We start from the raw sequence: 22740 nt of genomic DNA, 5'->3' as shown, positions 1-22740 counted from the left end.
TTACTGATGTGTTAATCATATCAGGAAAAGGAAAATCCTAAAAATAAAAGATAAGTTATACAGTTGGTGAAGTCAGGTGACAGATACACAAGGATTCATGGTCCTATCTTTCTACTTCTGTGTTTGAAAACTTCCATAATACAAAACGCTCCTAAAGATAAATCATCAATGTATCCTCAAATATACATTCCTAAGTAACTATTGCAAATGTTTATGAAAAAGGAACAAACTTTAATGATAGATCAATTCCTAACTGGTTTTCAAAATATATGTTAAAATATACTTCTGCTCAATCCACTCATTACAGAGCCAGAAATATCCTCCAAACTACACACATTTCCCAAGTCTCTTCTACCCTCCCTGGATGCGATGCCACGGGGCTTCAACCTCAGAGAAGAATGCAAGCTGAAGACACAAGAGCCACTCCACAAAACTCACCACCTCATGTCTTACTAGTGTCAAGAACTCTGAAACAACTACACTTGACCTTTTTTAAAGATACCTAGGTGAATGGATCTAGGTTACAGGGATACCATGTGCCTATACAAATGGGACTCTGAAACCCAAACATACCATCACTCACCATTTCAAACAACAGACGAACCAACTTCTCAGATTCGCCTCTATATTTAGACGTCAGTGTGGAAGAGGAGACATTAAAGAAGGTTGTGCCGCACTCGGTGGCCACGGCTTTAGCCAGCATGGTCTTTCCAGTGCCTGGGGGCCCAACCATCAGCACTCCCTGAAATTTCAAAAGATGTATTAAGTGATTTATCAGATTAAAATACTTTTTTATAAAATATCATCAGCTAATAATGTACACGAAACTCTTCCCATCAAAAGAGAAGTTCAACTGTCACAGTAAAATCATGGTGCATTTGACACGTTTCATTTTATAGACAGGAAAAACTAAAATGACGAATTACTTCACAGAATGTCTCAAAGGTATCAGAGGTACTCAGAGGTGGGCTAACAACGGGCCCAGACAACAACGAATTGCCTGGGACATCTGGAGAGGCCCTGGCAGAAGACAAACATGGATGGTCTTGGGCACAGCTTAAGACTGACTGCTCTGTTTAAGCAATGAAAATAGATGACATTTTCTACCACATGGAGCAGAATTATATATCCTTTGCCCTCCTTAGACACAAAACCTATCCTTCACAACACACAATATATAATTTAGATCAGAAATAAAGATCCATTTATCAGCTTATAAAGTAACTAAAATCTAGTGGTGATTCAAGCAATCAAATTAGCTATCATTTTAACTGTGCTGGACAGTTAATAGTTTACATAAAACACTGTTAGTAATGAAAAAGCCAAATATAGACTAAAATCTAAATTTTAGTTATTTCTCACCTTTGAAAGCAAATAAACAGAAGTATTCTATAAAAATAAATTGAGGAGTACAAATTATCCAAGAACACTAATCTTCCAGTCCTTTAGACTAGAAGATTTTTAAATACTTACCATTTTCTTCTAACACTTTCAGTGAGAGTTCAGATATACACTTAACACTACATTTTTTTGGCATAATAGTTGGTGATCTTAAGATGAATTCTGAGCCATTTGTTAATAAGCTTTAGAGGAGTTAAACTTTGAAAACTATGTGCATAGCAAAGTTTCATAAACTCTAAATTTAGAAACTGTCCAAACCTGCTTCTAGCTATGGAATTTTGATACCCAGGACAACGAGGGATCAGCACGATTTAAAACACTAGTTTTATAAAAAAATTTTTTTGCTTTGAAGAAACCTTTACCTATACGTGAGACTAATATTTCAAAAACTGTAAAGACAACTAATAGTATAGGCACAGCTACAAAAAAGGCCCTGTTTCTCTTTCCACTGTCCTCTTAATGCCCTCTCAGTTCTCATAATGTCATTAACATGGCCATGACCAGATGATTTCCAGTGTCAGCATCTGTGCACAAACATAGCTCACAGATACAGGACAGCATTCAAACACGTCACCTCCTCGTGATGTTACCCCTTCAACTGTCTCCTCTCTTTCCTGTATCTCCTCTCCTGTTTATTTGAAAAATGAAATCCTTCACTTGACCCTACAAATGCTCTAATGACTATCTACCTCTCCCTCTCCCTTCCTGACCAAGCTTCTTAAAGAAATGTTTTATGCTTACTGTTTTTTTTGTTTGTTTGTTTTCTGAATGTTGAGCTTTTTTTAAATTTTATTTTATTTTTAAACTTTACATAACTGTATTAGTTTTGCCAAACATCAAAATGAATATGCTTACTCTTTCTTCATGAGCTACAGTCTGACTTCTGCCTCCACTGCTTCACTAAAAATACCTGACTAACCCAATGGTCACTTTTTAACTCACAGCTTCTCTTCTCCTTCTGACCTTTGATGCCAATACCCATTCATCCCCTTCTCCCTGAAACTATTCCTCCCCAGGCTGGTTCTAGGACACACCTACCATTCCAGGTGTTTTAAAACCCCTTTAAATACCTATTTTATGAAGGCCTTATTATTTCTTTTAAACATTATTTTTAAAGTTATTATAAAGGGGGAAATTTATGGTACTAAGTTCCCTAAATTAGTAATATCTGTAACAAATAGATATCTATATCTAAAACAAATAGATATCTATAACAAATAGATATTACAAGCACAAGTTGGAATCAAGATCGCCAGGAGAAATATCAATAATCTTTGATATGCAGATGACACCACCATATGGCAGAAAGTGAAAAAGAACTAAACAGCCTCTTGAGGAAAGTGAAAGAGGAGAGTGAAAAAGTTAGCTTAAAGCTCAACATTCAGAAAACTAAGATCATGGCATCCAGTCCCATCACTTCATGGCAAATAGATGGGGAAACAGTGGCTGACTTCATTTTTTTTGAGCTCCAAAATCACTGCAGATGGTGTTTGTAGCCATGAAATTAAAAGACGCTTACTCCTTGGAAGGAAAGTTATGACTAAGCTAGACAGCATATTAAAAACAGAGACACTACTTTGCCAACAAAGGTCCGTCTAGTCAAAGCTCTGGGATTTCCAGTAGTATGGATGTGAGAGTTGGACTATAAAGAAAGCCAAGCACCTTGAACTGTGGTGTTAGAGAAGATTCTTGAAAGTCCCTTGGACTGCAAGGAATCCAACCATTCCATCCTAAAGGAGATAAGTCCTGAATATTCAATGGAAGGACTGATGTTGAACCTGAAACTCCAGTACTTTGGCCACCTGATGCGAAGAGCTAACTCACTGGAAAAGACCCTGATGCTGGGAAAGACTGAAGGCAGGAGGAGAAGGGGACGACCGAGGATGAGATGGTTGGATGGCATCACCAACTCAATGGACATGAGTTTGAGTAAACTCCGTGAGCTGGCGATGGAGAGGGAGGCCTGGCGTGCTGCAATCCACGGGGTTGCAAAGAGTCGGACGTGACTGAGCGACTGAACTGAACCAAACTGAACTGATAACAAACAGTCTATAGAAGCTTTTAAGTTGTGAGAGGCAATCAAAATGCCATGATATAAACACAATTTCTCCTCCTTTCTCCTTTTGGGCACAAATAAGGAGGAGGTATTGAGAACATAAAAGACGTTTCAGCTAATCTAGAAGAGGCAAAGTAAGATCATGCTTTTATTTCATTCTGCCAGTCAGAGCAAAGCAAGACTCGGCCTACGGCTAAGACCAAAAACAGTTCAGGCAGCAGCTGTTGGAAGGGCTTTTTTAATACACTGGAATGAAAGCACTGAACTTGGGAGGCGCGAGTCCTGGGCAGGCTTTAGACTACAAAGTACAGGGCAAGCTAGAAAGATCTAAACATTCTCATTACCTCTGAGAATTTATACCTGGCCTAGATGAAGTGATCAAAATAATTAATTACTGAGAAACAGGTCAGCTTTTAAAAAGATATTTATTTGATCAAACACTTATTCTATGACTATGTACTATTACTATTTAATTTGCTTGCTAACTTTCCATTACAGAAACAGACACCTGGAAAATTCTTAAAACTCGTCTCCAGCTCAGCGCCCCTGAGGGAAGTGACTTTAAAGATGACAGCATCAACACTCCCAACCCCTCTTCTGCCAGGCAGAGGCAGCATCTCAACCACAAATCCTTATCCAGGTACCTGAGGTATATACCAGCCTCCCCCAACCTTTACAGACCATGTTAATAAATGCATAAGGAAACTACAACGCTGGCTTTCTTTATCATGCAAGCTGCAGTTTTATGCCTATATTATTTTAATAAATTCTCACCTTCCATGGCCTTCTAATCCCTTTGAAAAAGTCAGGCATCCACATGGGAAGGACGACAGCTTCTCTCAGCAACTTCTTAGCTTCTTCCAGATCTGCTATGTCATCCCTTTGGAAGAACAGCCACGTTTCATGCTTATTCGGGGTCACCTTTGATTTATGGTCATTAGCAGCTCTTTGAATTGTTTTTCACTTAGGAAATTGTTCTTATAGGAAGAACAGTATTCTAATTTTTACTGTATAAAATCATCAGTGAAAACATACTACAGTTATAAATCAGGACATTATTCAATTAACAACCTTTGTTGGTTACGTCAACATTGAATTAACATGAAAATGTCTTGGCTGTATTCTGAAAGAACAATTGTTCTGCCAAGTCTGCACACTCATATTATGGGTGAAATCATAATCAGGAGGTGAATGGATAGCAAGACAAGACACACCAAGCCAACCTACAGCCTTCTCCGCAGCTGTGATTCAAGAACATAACAGACTCACCAGTGAACACTTGGGTTCCTGGAGACGATGTCTCTCTCAAGGGCTTCTACCAGGTCCTTATCATATGCAGCACCATCAAATTTTGGAATTTCACCATCACTTGTACCATCTTGCATATTTTTCCTTCCCTGGGGACACGTGTAAAAAAAAATATCAATAACAATCATTAAGCCTTCAAAATACTGCAAACTATTTAAAATGGCTTATTTTTTCATTTTTTTTTTAAATAGTGTTTTCTAATTACCCCCAAGGCCATCCTCCCCTTTTTAATTCATCAGCAATAGATGAACTGGCCAACCTTAGGAGACACTTCAAATTTACATTCTTGAGGGGACAGGTGCACATTAAGACTAAACAAGCTTGATATCTCTAAATTTGGGGTTGCTACGGATTTCTGCCACTACTAGAAAATATTTCAAGCATTAATACAGAGGAAGAAAAAACCAACTTACTGAAAACCTACTGCCCAGCAAGAAATCTCAAAAACATTATCTCGTTTAATGCAACAACCCTAAAGGTAAGGTTGTATTATTACCCTTTTTTTACAGATAAGGAACTGGGGCTCAGAAAGTTAATCAAGTTCACAATTACTAAACGTCTGAGGATAGATTTTAACTCAGATCTTCCTGACGCCCCAAACTCATGCTTTTTCACAACATCAGACCACCTCATGCCTGCCTGGGTCATTTTAAACCTTAAAAGCATGTTAAAGGGGCAGGAAGGGATCAGTTAGGAAGATGTGGTTAACATATACACACTACTATATATAAAATAGGTAATCAACAAGGGCCTACTAGCACAGAGAACGATATTCAGTGTTTTATAGTAACCAAAAAGAATCTGAAAAAAAAAATATATATATATATATATATAAATATCCTTACACCTGAAACACAACATTATATATCAAATATATTTCATTAAAAAAAAAAAAAAGAGTAGGTTACATATGGTAGAACTATTAATCCTCCTAAGGATCTGAGAAACGCTGGGCTGGAAGAAGCACAAGCTGGAATCAAGATTCCCGGGAGAAATATCAGTAACCTCAGACATGCAGATGACACCACCCTTATGGCAGAAAATGAAGAGGAACTACAAAGCCTCTTGATGAAAGTGAAAGTGGAGAGTGAAAAAGTTGGCTTAAAGCTCAACATTCAGAAAACGAAGATCATGGCATCTGGTCCCATCACTTCATGGGAAATAGATGGGGAAACAGTGTCAGACTTTATTTTTTGGGGCTCCAAAATCACTGCAGATGGTGAGTGCAGCCATGAAATTAAAAGACGCTTACTCCTTGGAAGGAAAGTTATGACCAACCTAGATGGCATATTCAAAAGCAGAGACATTACTTTGCCAACTAAGGTCCGTCTAGTCAAGGCTATGGTTTTTCCAGTGGTCATGTATGGATGTGAGAGTTGGACTGTGAAGAAAGCTGAGCGCCGAAGAATTGATGCTTTTGAACTGTGGTGTCGGAGAAGACTCTTGAGAGTCCCTTGGACTGCAAGGAGATCCAACCAGTCCATTCTAAAGGAGGTCAGCCCTATGTGTTCTTTGGAAGGAATGATGCTAAAGCTGAAACACCATTACTTTGGCCACCTCATGTGAAGAGTTGACTCACTGGAAAAGACTCTGATAATGGGAGGGATTGGGGGCAGGAGGAAAAGGGGACGGACAGAGGATGAGATGGCTGGATGGCATCACCGACTAGATGGACGTGAGTTTGAGTGAACTCTGGGAGTTGGTGATGGACAGGGAAGCCAGGTGTGCTTCGATTCATGGGGTCGCAAAGAGTCGGACACGACTAAGCGACTAAACTGAACTGAACTGAAGGATCTGAGAGGCTGCAGATGAGGAAAGACTTGGGACACTGAACTGCAGCTTACAAAGCTTTTTCCCTCAGTGTAAGTACCCACTCAGGGTTCAGAGTTTCTTCCTAGTTAGGTCCTTGGACCACATCATAAAGTCACTATAATGACAAAGATAAAAGAACCTTTTAAAATAGCATCATTAGGGTCATTAAAGCAATATACTTTACCACAAATTCTTTATTTAATAACACACTAGCTTGAAAAAAAAAATTATATGCTATGGTTTCTATGGGGTTCTGCCAACATTTACTCAGCTCTGAAGAGCTTTAAATGAGACGTGCTCAGCTGCCAGAGACAGTTCAACCACTAGAACTACTTTAGCAGACAGAGCCAAGCACCTCCCCGGAGCTTCAGCCCCACAGTTACTGTTAAGGCAAAAATGAAGGAAAAATGGTCCAAACACTAATCAATTTCCTGAGCTTCAATCTGAAGAGAGAGAATGGGATGAACCTCACCTACCACACTCCATCTGAGATAAACCATAAACTAGATCCTAAGTGCAGAGAGAACTAAATGGCTCCCTGTGGGCAGATGCTCCAGTTCTTTAAGTCACTGGGTAAATGACCAAACAGTACTCTGGTAACTTTACTCCAAAATGAAAAATTTACTGTCTCTGGTTAGCATGGTATGAAACTGAATTTTTAGGAAGATTGTTGTACTTCAGATGACAGATCCCAATATTGACACTTAAAAGGAGTAAATTTCTGGCGTGCCTACACAACAAAGATAACGTCAACAAATTTAAAATTAGCTCAGCCTAGAATCATATTTTATAATAAAGATGGGCCAAGGCTAGTCACACTCAAACATATCACTGTGAACACTCTGTAATCGTTTTTAAAACTCTTCTAAAAATAAATCAACCAGAGAATGCAACAGAAACTGATATATCTGGGATTTAACAAGCTTTGATATGCCATTGTAATTTGAGACTTACCCCCAAAAAATAAATAAATAAATAAGTAGGCAGAGAGTCATTTTAATATGAATATCCAAGTGGTGGGGAGGATTTAATAAACACTATCAAGGGAAAGTAAAAGGTATACACTTATCTGGAAGCAACAGGAATCATAGGATTTTAAGAAAAATAATATGACTATCTATGTCCAAGACATTCTATTGTGCCTTCAGTGTAAGATCAGTGCATGAAAAAAAGATTATCTGCTAGATTACTGGCAGAAAGTTAACAAGTAAACGCCAAACACACATAAACTGTGAAGTGCTATGAAAAAAACGAGTGGTCAGTATAGTTAAAAGGTACTGAGCAAAAAGAATAGGCTGGAGGGGGACTCCCCTGGCAGTCCACTAGTTAAGACTCCTAGATTCCACTGAAGGGGGCACAGGTTTGATCCCTGGTTGGGGAACTAAGATCCTGAATGCTGTGCGGTGTGGCCAAAAAAATAAAAATAAAGTATTTTTTAAAAATAAGAATAGGTTGGAAAGATGGTCAGAAGTCAGCACACTGGGCCCTCTAGGCCATGGGGAGGTGTTTAGGTTTTATTCTAAGTAAATGGGGAAATTTTTGAAACTTGCTAAGAAGGGCAATGACAGAATCTGATTTACATGTTAAAATGACCCTTGCAGTTGCTATATGGGAAAAATGGTGGGCTGGAGAAAGAAGGAAAAGCAGGGAAATAAAAGCCTGTAGCAGCAAAGTCAAGGCTCTCAATTCACAGAAGAAGATACGTGGGTAGAAAGTCAGTCAAACCACTTGCCTTCCCACCCAAAGTTTCTCAATAGTACAGATGAGACCTGAATACAAAGTAAGTACTCCAAAGAAGATTCTAGATCTTTTTCAACTCAAAATGGTGAGGTGACTAAAAAGAAAAACTAGGAAACTAAAATTAATAATTTATTTGGTGATACTGGGAGATCAACAAAATGGGTGACAACTATCCTTCTTAACAAACAGATCAATTAAAATAGGAAATATCAAATATGAGTGAATAGCTGTGGTTTCAGTTAACCTGCTAGATTAACTGCAACCAGAAGAGTGGTTCTCTTTGGGAAAGCAGTAAGTGGCAGAGATCAGAAGGGATCATGAGTATGGCTTCTGAGGAGCTCAATGCTCTATTTTTGACCCCTGAGCAATAGTTAAACGGATTACATGGTAGTTACAGAGGTTGCATGCAATCAGTCCAAGCTGACTCTTACTGGTTTGTAAGAGCCAGTTATTAAATTTTCAGGAATTTTTCAAGCCAACTGTGAAAAACAGCCATTAGTAAAAATCATACAAACTTAGAATAAATTATACTAAAAATAGAATAAGTAATTACTCAAAACTCCTCACTGCCAACTACTAAACTATCACTACGTACTTGTACTGCGTCTACACTGCAGAATGGTAGGCTGCTACTCACGTCAACTCTGAGTTCAGTGATCTCGTGTTGGTAGCCTAGATCCAGTCATAGTGGAAGTGTTTATACCAGAGAAACCAGCAAGCATTACAAAATGGGGACTTGATTTCTTGTTCTGTTAACTGTCTAGACTTAAACTAATGGGGAAATATTAAACTAAAGAGTGTGTCATTTCTATAGTTCTTACCATGTAAATCGGAGAAAGCAATGGCACCCCACTCCAGTACTCTTGCCTGGAAAATCCCATGGACGGAGGAGCCTGGTAGGCTGCAGTCCATGGGGTCGCTAAGAGTCGGACACGACTAGGCGACTTCACTTTCACTTTCCACTTTCATGCACTGGAGAAGGAAATGGCAACCCACTCCAGTATTCTTGCCTGGAGAATCCCAGGGATGGGGGAGCCTGGTAGGCTACCGTCTATGGGGTCACACAGAGTCGGACACGACTGAAGTGACTTAGCATAGCATACCATGTAAACACAAAAAATTAAGGAAATAAGTTGTATTTGAAAACCATGATATGATTCATCACAGTTGTTCAAGTGATTGATGGAGGAGTGAAGTTCTGACATATGTTTCTGTTGTTCCATTTTCAACTGACTAATAAAATATCAACCAAGTCTTGTCAGAACTACATTCCTAATCATCTGTCAACTGCAACCACAGGTACCTACAGGTGCAAGAGTTAAGCAAAAAGCAGCAAAGGCATTTCATGAGGGTCCATGGGCCCTATAAAAGTTTACAATAAAGAGTCTTACATATTTTATTATTTGTAAGTTATATGTTGTACATCCTTTATTATGAGATTTATAATAAATCTGTGTGAATATGCATGCATACTTATATACATACAACTTTTTTTTTCAAAAAAACTAGTTATTAGACATTTATCAGTACACTACTAGTTAGATGATCATCATTCATCAAATACTACCCTTATAATCTACATACTTTTCTTCAATAAAGAGTTTTTTTTTAGGTCATTGTTCATTTGTATAACTACTGATCCACATTTCTCAAAAGAATACTTCAACCCAGTTTATCTCTCTCCGTATCAGACATTCCTAGACTTAAGCGTGAGAAAGAAAATATTCAAAAAATGGCCATTTGCTATTAAGTAATCCAATCAATTACTTAAATCAATTACCAGACAACCACGATGGTGTGATCACTCACCTAGAGTCAGACATTCTGGAGTGTGAAGTCAAGGGGGCCTTAGGAAGCATCACTTTGAACAAAGCTAGTGGAGGTGATGGAATTCCTGTGCAGCTATTTCAAATCCTAAAAGATGATGCTGTGAAAGTGCTGCACTCAACACGCCAGCAAATTTGGAAAACGCAGCACTGGCCACAGGACTGGAAAAGGTCAGTTTCCATTCCAATCCCAAAGAAAGGCAATGCTGAAGAATGTTCAAACTACCACACAACTGTACTCATCACACACTAGCAAAGTAATGAAAATTCTCCAAGCCAGGCTTCAACAGTACACGAACTATGAACTTCCAGATGTTCAAGCTGGTTTTAGAAAAGGCAGAGGAACCAGAGATCAAATTGCCAACATCCACTGGATCACAGAAAAAGCAAAAGAGTTCCAGAAAAACATCTACTTCTGCTTTATTGGCTATGCTAAAGCCTTTGTCTGTGTGGACCATGACAAACTGTGGAAAATTCTTAAAGAGACAGGAATATCAGACCATATTATCTGCCTCATGAGACATCTATGAGACTGGACATGGAACAACGGACTGGTTCCAAATTGGGAAAGGAATATGTCAAGGCTATATATTATCATCCTGCTTATTTAACTTATATGCAGAGTACATCATGCAAAATGCCAGGCTGGATGCACAAGCTGGAACCAAGATTGCCAGGAGAAATATCAATAATCTCAGATATGCAGTTGACACCACCCTTATAGCAGAAAGCAAACAGCAATTAAAGAGCCTCTTGATAAAAGTGAAAGAGGGGAGTACAAAGCTGGCTTAAAACTCAACATTCAAAAAACTAAGATCATGGCCTTCAGTCCCATCACTTCATGGCAAATAGATGGGGAAACAATGGAAACACTGATGAACTTTATTTTCTTGGGCTCCAAAATTACTGCAGATGGTGACTGCAGCCGTCAAATTAAAAGACGTTTGCTCCTTGGAAGAAAAGCTATGACAAACCTAGGCAGCATATTAAGAAGCAGAGACATTACTTTTACCAACAAAGGTCGGTCTAGTCAAAGCTATGGTTTTTCCAACAGTCATGTATGGATGTGATAGTTGGAACGTAAAGAAAGCTGAGCACCAAAGAATTGATGTTTTTGAACTGTGGTGTTGGAGAAGACTCTTGAAAGTCCCTTAGACTGCAAGGATATCAAACCAGTCAATCCTAAAGGAAATCAGTCCTGAATATTCATTGGAAGGACTGATGCTGAAGCTGAAGCTCCAATAATTTGGCCACCTGATGTGAAGAACTGACTCACTGGAAAAGACCCTGATGCTGAGAAAGATTGAAGGCAGGAGGTGAACGGGATGACAGAGGATGAGATGGTTGGATGGCATCACCAGCTTGATGGCCATGAGTTTGAGCAAGCTCCAGGAGTTGGTGATGGACAGGGGAAACCTGGTGCGCTGCAGTCCATGAGGTCACAGAGTTGGACATGACTGAGAGACTGAACTGAAGCACAGCACAGAATCTCTACCCAGTATTATGTTTATTCACCAATCAATTTCCCAGATAAACGTATATACTGAAGGAAATTTTCTCATGAAAGAAAAAAAAATCTACTCAAAAATTTACAGATAAATCTAAGTTTTAAAACTCTGTATCAGTAATAAACTGTATCCACTGTCTTATTCTGTGAAGACTATATACACATCTATTTCCTTATAAATCTTTCCCCTACAGTTATGTTTCATTTATTGTTCATTTTACTTCAGAATACTAGCTAAAATATTTTTTTAAGTTTTAAAACTTTATTTTGAATATTTCTACAAAAGTTCCATTTTACTTAAGATCTGTACAGACAAATTTGTGTGTTTGTTTATTTAATACATCTCTGAGTTTACTGGCATTGCAGAATGGCCTTCAAAATGCAAAGACTGCATAAGTTTTTGATTCAGAGTTCTTTTTTATATCTCTTCCATGTTAAAACCAGAGTCCTCTGAAAAGCCTACAAAAATTACAATATGCACCAAAGGTCATGGGCTTAAAGTGAATGAGTCAGGAAGAGGGAGGCTTGCCTTGTCATCTCTCCCTCTGGCTCTGCAGTCCTTGTCCCTGCTGGTGGAGGGCTTCTCGCTCTTAGATATGGGATGTGCTCGGCCTACAGGTCCCCGGGCGCCGCCTCCTGGCATCTCTTTCCTCAGAGGTCTTACTTCTCGATTGGGACGCCTTATCTGAGGTGGAGCTCTAACCAAAAAAAATAAAGTTAAAATTAATCAAAGGCAAAAGTACTTCAATACTACCTCAGTTAATAAAACTATTAAATCAATTAGCCCACAAAGTCAGTTTTTCCCCTTTTGCCAATTCACGGTCACAACTATTAGGTCAGTTTTTGAAAGTACTTTTCTGTAAAAAATCCTGGTTGATACAAATATCAAATACATATAAATGATACATATAACAGCAATTACTTTGTCAAAGTAACAATCACCAATAGAGGGCAATACACACTACTCCCATCTAATAATCTTAATAGTGTAATAGAGTATCAGTTCCTTATTCATTGCTGTCCTAAACCAAATAAGTAACTTTAAAAAAAAGTATTAAAAGCTGAAAAGACAAGAATTGAAAATATGTCTATCTGTATAGCTTACCAGTTTATCCTTTACAACCAAAATTATTCTCTCTGCTTCAGTATTGGAAAAACCAGCATTTTATTCATCAAATTACAAATAGCAAGGCTTAATGAAATCTTTGGAGAAGGCAATGGCACCCCACTCCAGTACTCTTGCCTGGAAAAATCCCATGGATGGAGGAGCCTTGTAGGCTGCAGTCCATGGGGTCGCTAGGAGTCGGACACGACTGAGCGACTTCACTTTCACTTTTCACTTTCATGCATTGGAGAAGGAAATGGCAATCCACTCCAGTGTTCTTGCCTGGAGAATCCCAGGGACGGGGGAGCCTGGTGGGCTGCAGTCCATGGGGTCGCACAGAGTCGGACACGACTAAAGCGACTTAGCAGCAGCAATGAAATCTTAATTTAGGTGCATCTAAAATTCATGCTTTGAAGGTGTCAAAAATCAAGAATCATTCAAATTATACAGGCCCCCAAACATGAATCAAGAATTCTGATAACTACATGTGGCAAAAGATGTTAATTCTATTTATGGTGGTGACCATTTCACAATACACACAGATATTGAATCATGACACTGTACACTTGAAACTAACGTACTGTGTCAATTACACGGCAATTTTTAAAAAGAATTTTGATAAACATATAAATATAACTATGCTGACCAAGTAGCACACTTTGTCTCATATAATGTGAAATGTGTCTTCTTCAAATAGTAAAGTCGGAGGGCTCCTCAGCACAGTACTTACTTGCCCCTCTTTGGGTGCTGGCTGAGATGCTGTCACCTTGTGTATAATTTCCTGAGCTGTCTCTGCCTGTTTTCTACCTTTACTCTCTCTACAGTTCCACCTGTATTTGTAGCCCTTCACATCCCATATGTATATCCCTTTTTCCACCCACATACCGAATCTATCATTATCTCTTTTCCAGCTTCTTGCTTTCAATTCATCTAACTCATCATGGAAGTTTCTCTCTCTGTATCAGGGAAGGCTCACATGCGTACAACTCAATAAACCCGGGAAAATGGATGACAAGCCAGGAAGGCTGCAAACTCAAGGTGAAAAATGGGTAACATACTGTAGCATCTTCAGACCACTGGAGTCAGACCACCACATGAAACTGTTACAGATGAGAGAGCCTGGTGGAAAATGTGGTAACCTACCTACTAGGTTACCACACACTGACGTTGGAGTCCTTGGAATTCAGTCCAATTAAACAATTATGTACTGAACACCCAGACACCCGTTAGGAGGCAGATAGCCTCTACTGTGCTAGGCCCTCAGAGGAGACAACGATGAAAGAGCAATCTTGTGGGGAAAAAAATCCACAGGAAAGGAACTCAAAAATCATGTATGTTGAAATGGTTATACGATATTTTCAAATTTAAAGGCATTATTATGTTTTTAGTTCTAGCACATTATTAGTATTCTGACTGCCACTAAGATACAAAAAAATGTGATGAGACTGGCAAAGAATAAAAAAAAAAAGAAAAACGTTACACTGCTCTGTTCCTAGTATTTCATTGCAACCATTGTTTTTTGACTGTACTTCCTTTTTGATGAAGAGGTATCAAATAGGTGAGCAGAACCTTATTATTCTACATACATAAATATAAAACAATAAATATATATATAACAGTAAATATATACATATATACGTAACAGTAAGTGCATATCTGCATATATATAAATGTCTTTCCTGAATCGGATTCATGGCCAAAGGCAATCAAATGCAACCAACAACCTCCTTATGCAGAACACACTTGACATGTGCTTGCCTTCTGTCAGCAGCTGCGCCTGCTATTTAAGTAGTCTGTCATTGTTTGTGGTCCTGCTCTTCCGAGGCACAGCCGGCCTGAGGCTTTCGCTGGCAAACAGCAAGCCCGTCCTTTACAGCTGCGCAACGGGCTGCCGCGCGACTGCTGGGCTGGCCCTGCTAGGCCTCCGTGAGGAGGGGAGAACTGCAGTGAATCCTCAAACAGCTCTTCTGCCTCCTCAGCTTGTGCCTTCCCACCTCGGCTGGCTATTTAGCAGTCTTGGAGGAGTCCTGCTGTAGTCCATTTTGCACACACATCCAGGTCAGTAAAGCTGTGCTGCGAGAGGAATTATTTCAAAGCTCATACACAGGCGGCACTCCAAGAGTGCTACTGCCGACCTTGTCCTGCTGCTCAATATTCTGACGAGCTCATCCCCAGCCTGCATGAAACTGCTCAAAGAGGCCAGACGTACCACTGTTGGCCAGTCCAGAGTGGCACAGAAAGCCTGCCTATGCTCTGCAGGTCTTCAGTTCCGTCTCACTGCAGTTTGTTGTTGCAGTTTGCAACAGACTCTGTCAGCTACCCAAAGGACATCCTTGATTCTGTCTATACTTATTCCTCCATTAGCGCATCACTGCACAATGTCATGCTTCAATTTAAGGACTCAGTGACAGCTTCCAGGCTGTAAACAGTAAGTCTCAAGGCTGGCTTTACTGGTCTCTTTTTTAAAAAAGACTTTATTACTAGTAGGGCTGCACTGCATCATCAGCGCTTCCCTGGTGGCTCAGTGGTAATGAACCCACTTGCCAATGCAGAAGATGCAGGAGACACGGGTTTGATCCCTGGGTTGGGAAGATCCCCTGGAGGAGGAAATGGCAACCCATTCCAGTATTCTTGCCTGGAGAATCCAAAGGACAGAGGAGCCTGGTAGGCTATAGTTCGTGAGGTCACAGTCAGACAGACATGACTGAGCGACTCAACCCCCACCTGCCACAGCATCATCAACCTCTGCCCCAACCGTCAAACCCAGGCTGACACCCTCCTAGCTTACAGCATTTCAAATCAGAGAAGCACTGGCAATCTGCAGAGAAATAAGCAGCTTGTCTACGTGGAGCTGAGCTCTCCCATGGGAGGATATCTCCTTGTAGGAATGGGAAGAAGGGTGCCTTAGTCTATCATGTGCAAACAACCCTGATCTCCTTCAAAAGTCAATTCTTCCTTTCTAAGCAAAATTAATCACCAATGTTGTACGTAAATGTTCCTGTCTGGGAGTGGTGGCACTGCTGATCGGTAAACACCATGAGATAACCCAAAGGTCCAGAATCAGAACAGATGCATGAATCATTATATACATAATGAATGGGATACTATATACACGTGAACATAAATCATAGCCATGTGCAATAACAATAGATTAATCTCAGGACCATAATGCTGGGTGAAAAAGTAAGCTAAAAGAACACAGACAATAGGATTCCAAGAAAAGCAAGATACTGTTTGGAGATAAAAACAAATACCTGAATTTTTGATGAATGCAAGACACTACACTACATAATATAAAAGGCTTTTGAATATTGGGTTAAATTTTTCCTCATTGTCTAACGAGCAAATCCATCCCATCCAAACCCAAGGAGAGCTGCCAGCCATGCTGATATGAGTAGTTCTGTGTCCTCAGCGCTGTTTTTTGTGAGGAAAATCTCTTCAGAGGTCTACTTTGATTTTTTAAAAATATTCACCTTATTAAAGTTAAAAATATAAAAAATTCAGTTAGTCCTTAAAATTTGTGGATTTGTTTACAAATCTTTTTCTATGCATAAAAGCAGCAGATTTTAGAAGTCACTTTTAAGAGGCTTCTGAATAATGCCATTTAAAACCTGGCTAATTAAATGCCACTAAATATTTTAACCTACAATTATAAATGTAATATATTTCACAATCTTCTTAGTTCTTCACTTATGTTTCTTAACAAAGCATAGCTTATATATACATATTTTCATAAACTTAGTAACTTAAACTTACAAACGAGGTAAGCCTCAAATTCTCCTAAACGTTCCCCCAAAGTACTTAACACAAATTTTTATGTAAAAATCACAGATCTAAATTATTCCATAATACACCTGATTGGAATTGCATGCTTATCACTCTCAATAGCCATATTTTCTTAAATTACAAGTACATAAAAATAATAAATATGTACATATCTCTTAACAAAAAAAAAATACTATTACAATTTTGATTCTCTTAAGACACTTTTGTTCTTCATTCTAATGGCACTGGAATTGAAAGATGCTTACCCAATATAGAAGATAATTATTGTCCGAGTTAACCAAGATGACATTTAGCCAGAAACTTAAAATGTATGAGATCTGGGGCTGCAGACACATTTCTCACACCAAATATTATACAATCCCATTTAACTATCATAGGGGCTGCCCTCTTAGCAGTTTGATGTCACCCACAACAAGGAATTTCAGCAAGGACAGTGACTAAATTCTTGTCAGAGACTCTGATGGGACGCACTAAGCTTCATTCAAAGAGTTGCTAAGCCAGTCATTCTATCATTTCTAAGACAGTGTGGGAAAGGGGACGATAACATCACTGATTATTTAGTCTAATGGTAGGATGCCACCACTCCCAGGCAGGGTGATAATTTATTAATTTTACTTTGCTCTTCTTTGGGTCTAAAGATTGGCCCTTGCCTTTTCTATTTAACTCTAAAGAACTTTGAACTTAAAATACTTAAAATACCTTTCTTCTGCCTAACTCTAAAGACCTTAAAACTAGATGACAACAGCACTGTTTCAGAATATAAAAACAGTGTATAGAAACAGACCATAGAAATCTATACAACTTTTATAGATTACATTAAAATATTACCAGTTTAATTTTAAACGTCTCACAGTTCTTTGTCTTATAGTCAAGTTCTGAAATTATTCTACTGATTTGCAAAATATGGGAATGCAAAAAAATATGAATAATCACTGCACTCAAGAAGCTTATAGTTTAGCTAAAATATATACGTATTTTATGTATTGTATTGGACATCCCTTTTCTATCCACATATAAATCCTACAACTAAAGCCTTGCTGAAGAAGAGTTCCCAACTAAACTATAAATAAGAGTCCTCAAAAACAGTAAACTAGAGGGTAAGGCCCTCAAGAACTTAAGCTAAGTATATAGATACAGTTTATTTCTAATGACTTGAATTTTTAGTTGTCTTTTTCCTATAACATTAAAAAACAAAAAGATAGGAATTCTGAATAAAATGTAACAAATATCCTCTTTATACATAGGTGATCTTACCAGAAGATAAAGAGAAATACAAAACAGCCAAAAGATACATAAAATATAGCTGATGGCATTGTGGTTCTTGAAGGTTCCAGGTCTCTGCCACCTCAGGGCTTGAGACTCTAAGGAGCACGTAGTGAGGCCTGAGACAGGCCTGAGGCCTACACTGCCAAAGGTGACCAGAGACTAGCGCGTGAAGCCAGGACTCTCAAAGAGCACATTTAAACATGCACATGGAAGAAATAAGTACATCTGTCTATCCCAGCTTATGCTCTCTATGTGCAGAGTACGCATAAGTCTCCCCTAGAAATAGTAACCAGGGGTCTGCGCACGTGTGATTTGGGATTTAGTTTCACACTCACTTAAGCCAAGAAATTTACCTAAAAGTGGTCCAGGCAGGTGACATCCCTAAGGCAGCTGGCTGGGGCCAACACAGACCCTCCACGAAGCGACATTCCCCTAAATAAGCCACTCCTCAGAAGGGCTCAGATCTCGAAGGGACGCTCTCAACTTGACCACAAATAAGAGCCATCAGAAATAACAAAAAAGATAAGGCGCAAAATAACTTCTAACAACAGAACTATTAGTTATGAACTATAAAATGGCTAAAAGCACAAAAAAGAATTTGAAACAAAAGAAGCATAAGTCTTAAGTAGTGTTAAATAAAAATAAATCTACACTTAGATAATCTGTAGTGAGACTACTTAACACCAAGACAAAAAAATAAAATCATAAAAACAAAGAGAGAGAAAACAGAAGGTATCTATCAATACAAACAACAGTTAGACTGCTCATGCAAGCCAGAAGGCAAAAACCCCACCATCACTAACATCAAGCAGGGTGAGAACAGGCTGGAGCTGAAGGGAACACAGGAAGGGCACAGGACAGCACCAAGGTCCGACAAGAGGAGGACGTAAAAGGAGAAAAGGCCACAGTCCCTGGGGCGGCGGGGCGGGCAGACAAGAAGGAAAAGGGAAGAGGGCAGTGTTAGAGAAGCCAACAGAAGAGTAGCATTCCAGAGAAGAGAGTTGGTAAACACAATCAGCTGTTAACAACAGTTAAACACAGTAACTCTTGAGAACTTGGCATTCCATTTTAAATTAGGGAGTTGTCTTTTAAGAATTCACTCCCAATACTGCAATGAACAGAGATCCAGATCCCTACTTCGTAAGGAACAAGAAGCAGTGAAAGGCAACAGAGGCAGTGTATGCATCATAGCAGCTGCCAAAGGAACCGAGAGGGAAGAAGACAGAGGTAATTAGAGCGCAGCAGGGTAAATACTTCTTTCAAGAAAGAAGAAACAAAATGAACACGTTATTTCAGTCTGACTTACCACTATCTTGTTCCCATTCCTTAGTATATCTCTAATGAATTAAAATTTCTATCTTTCAGTTGTCTTTTCTGTAACATAAAAAAAAAAGATAGAAATACCATGTTTTTAGGCACTAATTGTAATAAACACCTCAAATACCAAAATAAAAGTTTCAAATGAGTGACTACTGAGTCCTACAAAATAAGACAAATGCTCCCTAGAAAACTTACATAAAAGAAATAAAGTAGCCAATTGGAGGGAAGTCCCACTCTTGGGACCCTTCAGCTGAGAATTTAGACCCTGGAAAACACCTGCACCCCTGCACTCACTCTGGGACAATCTTGCTGCTTCTCTTCGTAACTGACTGTCTTCCCTGCAGCCACTCTGATCAGCTGTCCCACACCCCCTCCACCCGCACACGGGACCCCGTCTCCTCTGGCCTACACGGGGGCGCTGCTCCAGCATGGTCCCCTTTCTCCCCTGCACCATCACTCGCCCCTTCCTGTTGCAGCACTCACATCAGCACACAAACATCTCCAAACAACAAATTCTGATTCCACGTCTTCTCCAACTACTACTCAATTTCTGTGCTCAACAACACTTGTTGAAAGAACTGCAAGTACTCATTGATTCCAGTTCCTCTCTTCCCATTCTCTGAACCCACCCGCCATTCCACCAAAATCACTCATCAGGGTCACCAATGAGCTCCACGCTGCTAAATCCAATCCAATTCTCAATCCTTATCTTACTTAACCTACATGCAGCATTTGATAAAGTTGCTTAGAATCTTCAAACTTCAATTTCTTCTAAAAAAAAAAAAGGGATGAAATTAATAGTACCTATTTTAGAGGGTGGCTGTTGAAGATTAAGAAACAAACCATGTAGAGAGTTTATCAGCACAGTATCTGGTTCACAGTTAAAAACTCAATAAATGTCAGTTATCGTAGTTAATCAGCACTGCTAGCTACATTCTACCATAGTCTGTGTATACTCCATACTCCAGAAACAGAATTCTGGAAGAGACTAAGACTCCAGAATGTTTAGAAGTGAGTATAATCTCAACCTGCCCATCATATTAGGCAATAACCTATTCTACCATATGAAGAATGACCTTAAAATTTCTTTCTTAAAATGCCTTACTTGTTGATGACTCCCAAGTAACTAACTACTAATCCCAATTACTCTTAAACTCTGGCTCTCACTTTCAATTCCTATTCAACAGCTTTGTCTAGATGTTTAATTACGTAATTTTTCTCTCATTCTCTAAAGCTCATTAATCACCATATCCAGCCAATCCTAGCTCACTAACGGCTCTCACACCACTTCACAAGACTGCAAGCTCAGGAAGGCTGCACCCTGCCACACCCCTACAGAAGGACTGACACCCAGCAGAGCACCTGGCATACAACGGGGCCAGCACCATAGGCGAGGCTGTGCACAACGTCTGGATTATTTCTCATATTAGCTCCACTTCAGGGATGTGGACCTGGCCTACACTGCAGGCAGATTCTTTGCCATCTGAGACGCTAGAGAAGCCCCTAACATAGGGGTTGGATGTATCAATAGTAGTGTTTTTTTCTTCCTAAGACTTCAAAGCAATTTTACAAAACAATCTCATCATGATATACATTTTAAAGAGGTGAAAACTGAGGCCGGTAGAAGTGAAATTAACTTGGAGGACCACTCCATTTAGTGGTGGCACTGATACAGAAACTTGCTCTCCCACCTCCCAACCCCAGGAAAGTTTCCCAGAGCCTTGGTGAGACACCGTAAAGATGAGAAGGCAGGGTACTCTGTATCAGTACCCGACCTTGGCCGTGACTGAGCTTTTTTCAGTGCAAACTGGGATTTTAATATGCGAGCAGTTACTTCATCTATTAGGGTATCCACAGAAAACACAGAGCAACGATTTTAATACCGAGTCAACAAGAATTTCCTCTTGGCTGAAATTCTACAGAAGAGCACAAAGTTGATAAAAATCAGTCTTCCCACCTATCTGTATGCAGAAATACACTATGCCATTTCCCTTGGTTCCAGGTGAAACAGCATTAGAGGGCCTGTTAGAGTTATCTTTTTAAACCTGAATGGAAGAAGCCAGATGATGCTTTTCAGGCTGGGTATCCTACTGCTACCGCCATCTCTCCCAAAAGATGTCACTTTAAAAGACCTAACACAATTATTTTTGAAGCTGAATAAAAAATACTTCGTTGAATATAATCTATGTCACATACTGCTTCTATACAGAAAATCTTAATTTCATGGCCTTAGGTCTCACTGGGAAAGATCATTTCTAAATGGCCTCATTAAAGAAACTATGCTTGATAAACTTACATGGCAAATATTATAAAATAATATAATTAACACAAGATATCTTTTAACTTGGGACACTAAGAATAATCTGGAAGCTCCATCTCTTTGGAGTTTAATTCTAATATTGCCAGTACTTCCCATTATAATTCTACTTTTGTAGCTCAGTTTCCCCCATATTCAAAGGCATTAAATCTAATTCATTTTAAAAGGCTGCTTTGATTTATCCAAGCAGCTGCTAGTGATCTAATATAGGACCATGATTAAACTCAGAGGACACACAACATATAAGGTATAACCTGGAACGATACGGCAAACTACCACCAGAGACCACCAGTGTAACAGAAGCAGCTCTGTGTGAAAAGGACAGACCCACAAGCAGGGCTTCCGAATTAGTGGCTAACGGCAAACATCAGATGCATCCTGGAAACACTTTGTACAGAACAAGGTAAATTATATTTTCTGACTGGCCCACACTGCAATTTCAGTGTGGTATTACCAGAGAGAAAATTTTTAAATTACATTATTTATTTCACTAAGCATCTTCAGTTTCTTTAAGCATCTTTAAGTACTTCATTAAGTATTCTTCATTTTCCTTCTCTCCTACCCCCTCTAGTAAGAATTTAATCAAGTGCTTAACAGAATTATATATTATGTATTAGGATATATAGACACTTGTCAAAATATACCACAAATATCACCAAGTATGTGTAGGAAAGTAACATGGAAGAGCCAAGACTTCAACTTGTTGAAGAGTTGAAGAGATCTGGGTTCAAATCCTGGCTCTGCCACTTTCTTGTTCAGACGACTTTGGGAAAATAAACTCTATAAGCTTCAATTACTTAGCTCTAGATGGAGTTCATAACAATAAATCAGCAATAGTAATATGGGTACACAATACAAGTAGCTATTTCATAGGATTACTGGAGGTTTAAATAAGAGAATGCTTGCAAAGCACAAAGTGACCGATAACTCGTTATCTCATCCTTTTCCTGAAAATGATTACCCACTTCATGAGGCTTGGACATCTAAAAAAACCACATCCTCTCTGCCAGAGTTATTCAAAATGTTTCAGAAAACTAAGGATTTATGTAAAATGTACTAGAAGGAAATAAAATTCCCTGAGGGATTTTATGAATGAGGCAGTATCATTTTTAAAATTCTGTTAGCTCTTAGTATTTACATGAAAGAACACTGTAGCACTTTATTTCAGAGTTGATGATTCATTTTAATTATTACATGCCAGTTACTGTCTTAAACATTAAAATTTAATTTCATGAGGTAAACACCCCATTTTACAGAGAGTGAAGCTAAATGTTTAGAGGTTAAATAACTTGTACA

General features: G+C 39.0%; 1 protein-coding gene across 7 annotated transcripts in view; it reads right to left on the bottom strand.

Moving 5' to 3' along the window:
• The window catches only part of KATNAL1 (katanin catalytic subunit A1 like 1), a 57894-nt gene that overhangs the window by 14668 nt on the left and 20486 nt on the right, over positions 1-22740 (bottom strand). For all 7 annotated transcript variants that reach the window (XR_009739984.1, XM_061434851.1, XM_061434855.1 and 4 more), the window contains 4 exons: positions 12180-12348; positions 4727-4854; positions 4232-4337; positions 584-742 (listed from right to left, as the gene is read on the bottom strand). Coding sequence is in view for 6 of the 7 variants with exons in the window: in XM_061434851.1 (XP_061290835.1) it covers positions 584-742; positions 4232-4337; positions 4727-4854; positions 12180-12348 (562 nt within the window). In the remaining variant the exon portion in view is untranslated. The remainder of the gene's footprint in view (positions 1-583; positions 743-4231; positions 4338-4726; positions 4855-12179; positions 12349-22740) is intronic.

This window comes from Bos javanicus, chromosome 12, assembly GCF_032452875.1.
Source record: "Bos javanicus breed banteng chromosome 12, ARS-OSU_banteng_1.0, whole genome shotgun sequence".
Lineage (NCBI taxonomy): Eukaryota > Metazoa > Chordata > Mammalia > Artiodactyla > Bovidae > Bos > Bos javanicus.
Note: the sequence above shows the minus strand (reverse complement) of the source record. Positions and strands in the feature narration are given on the sequence as shown.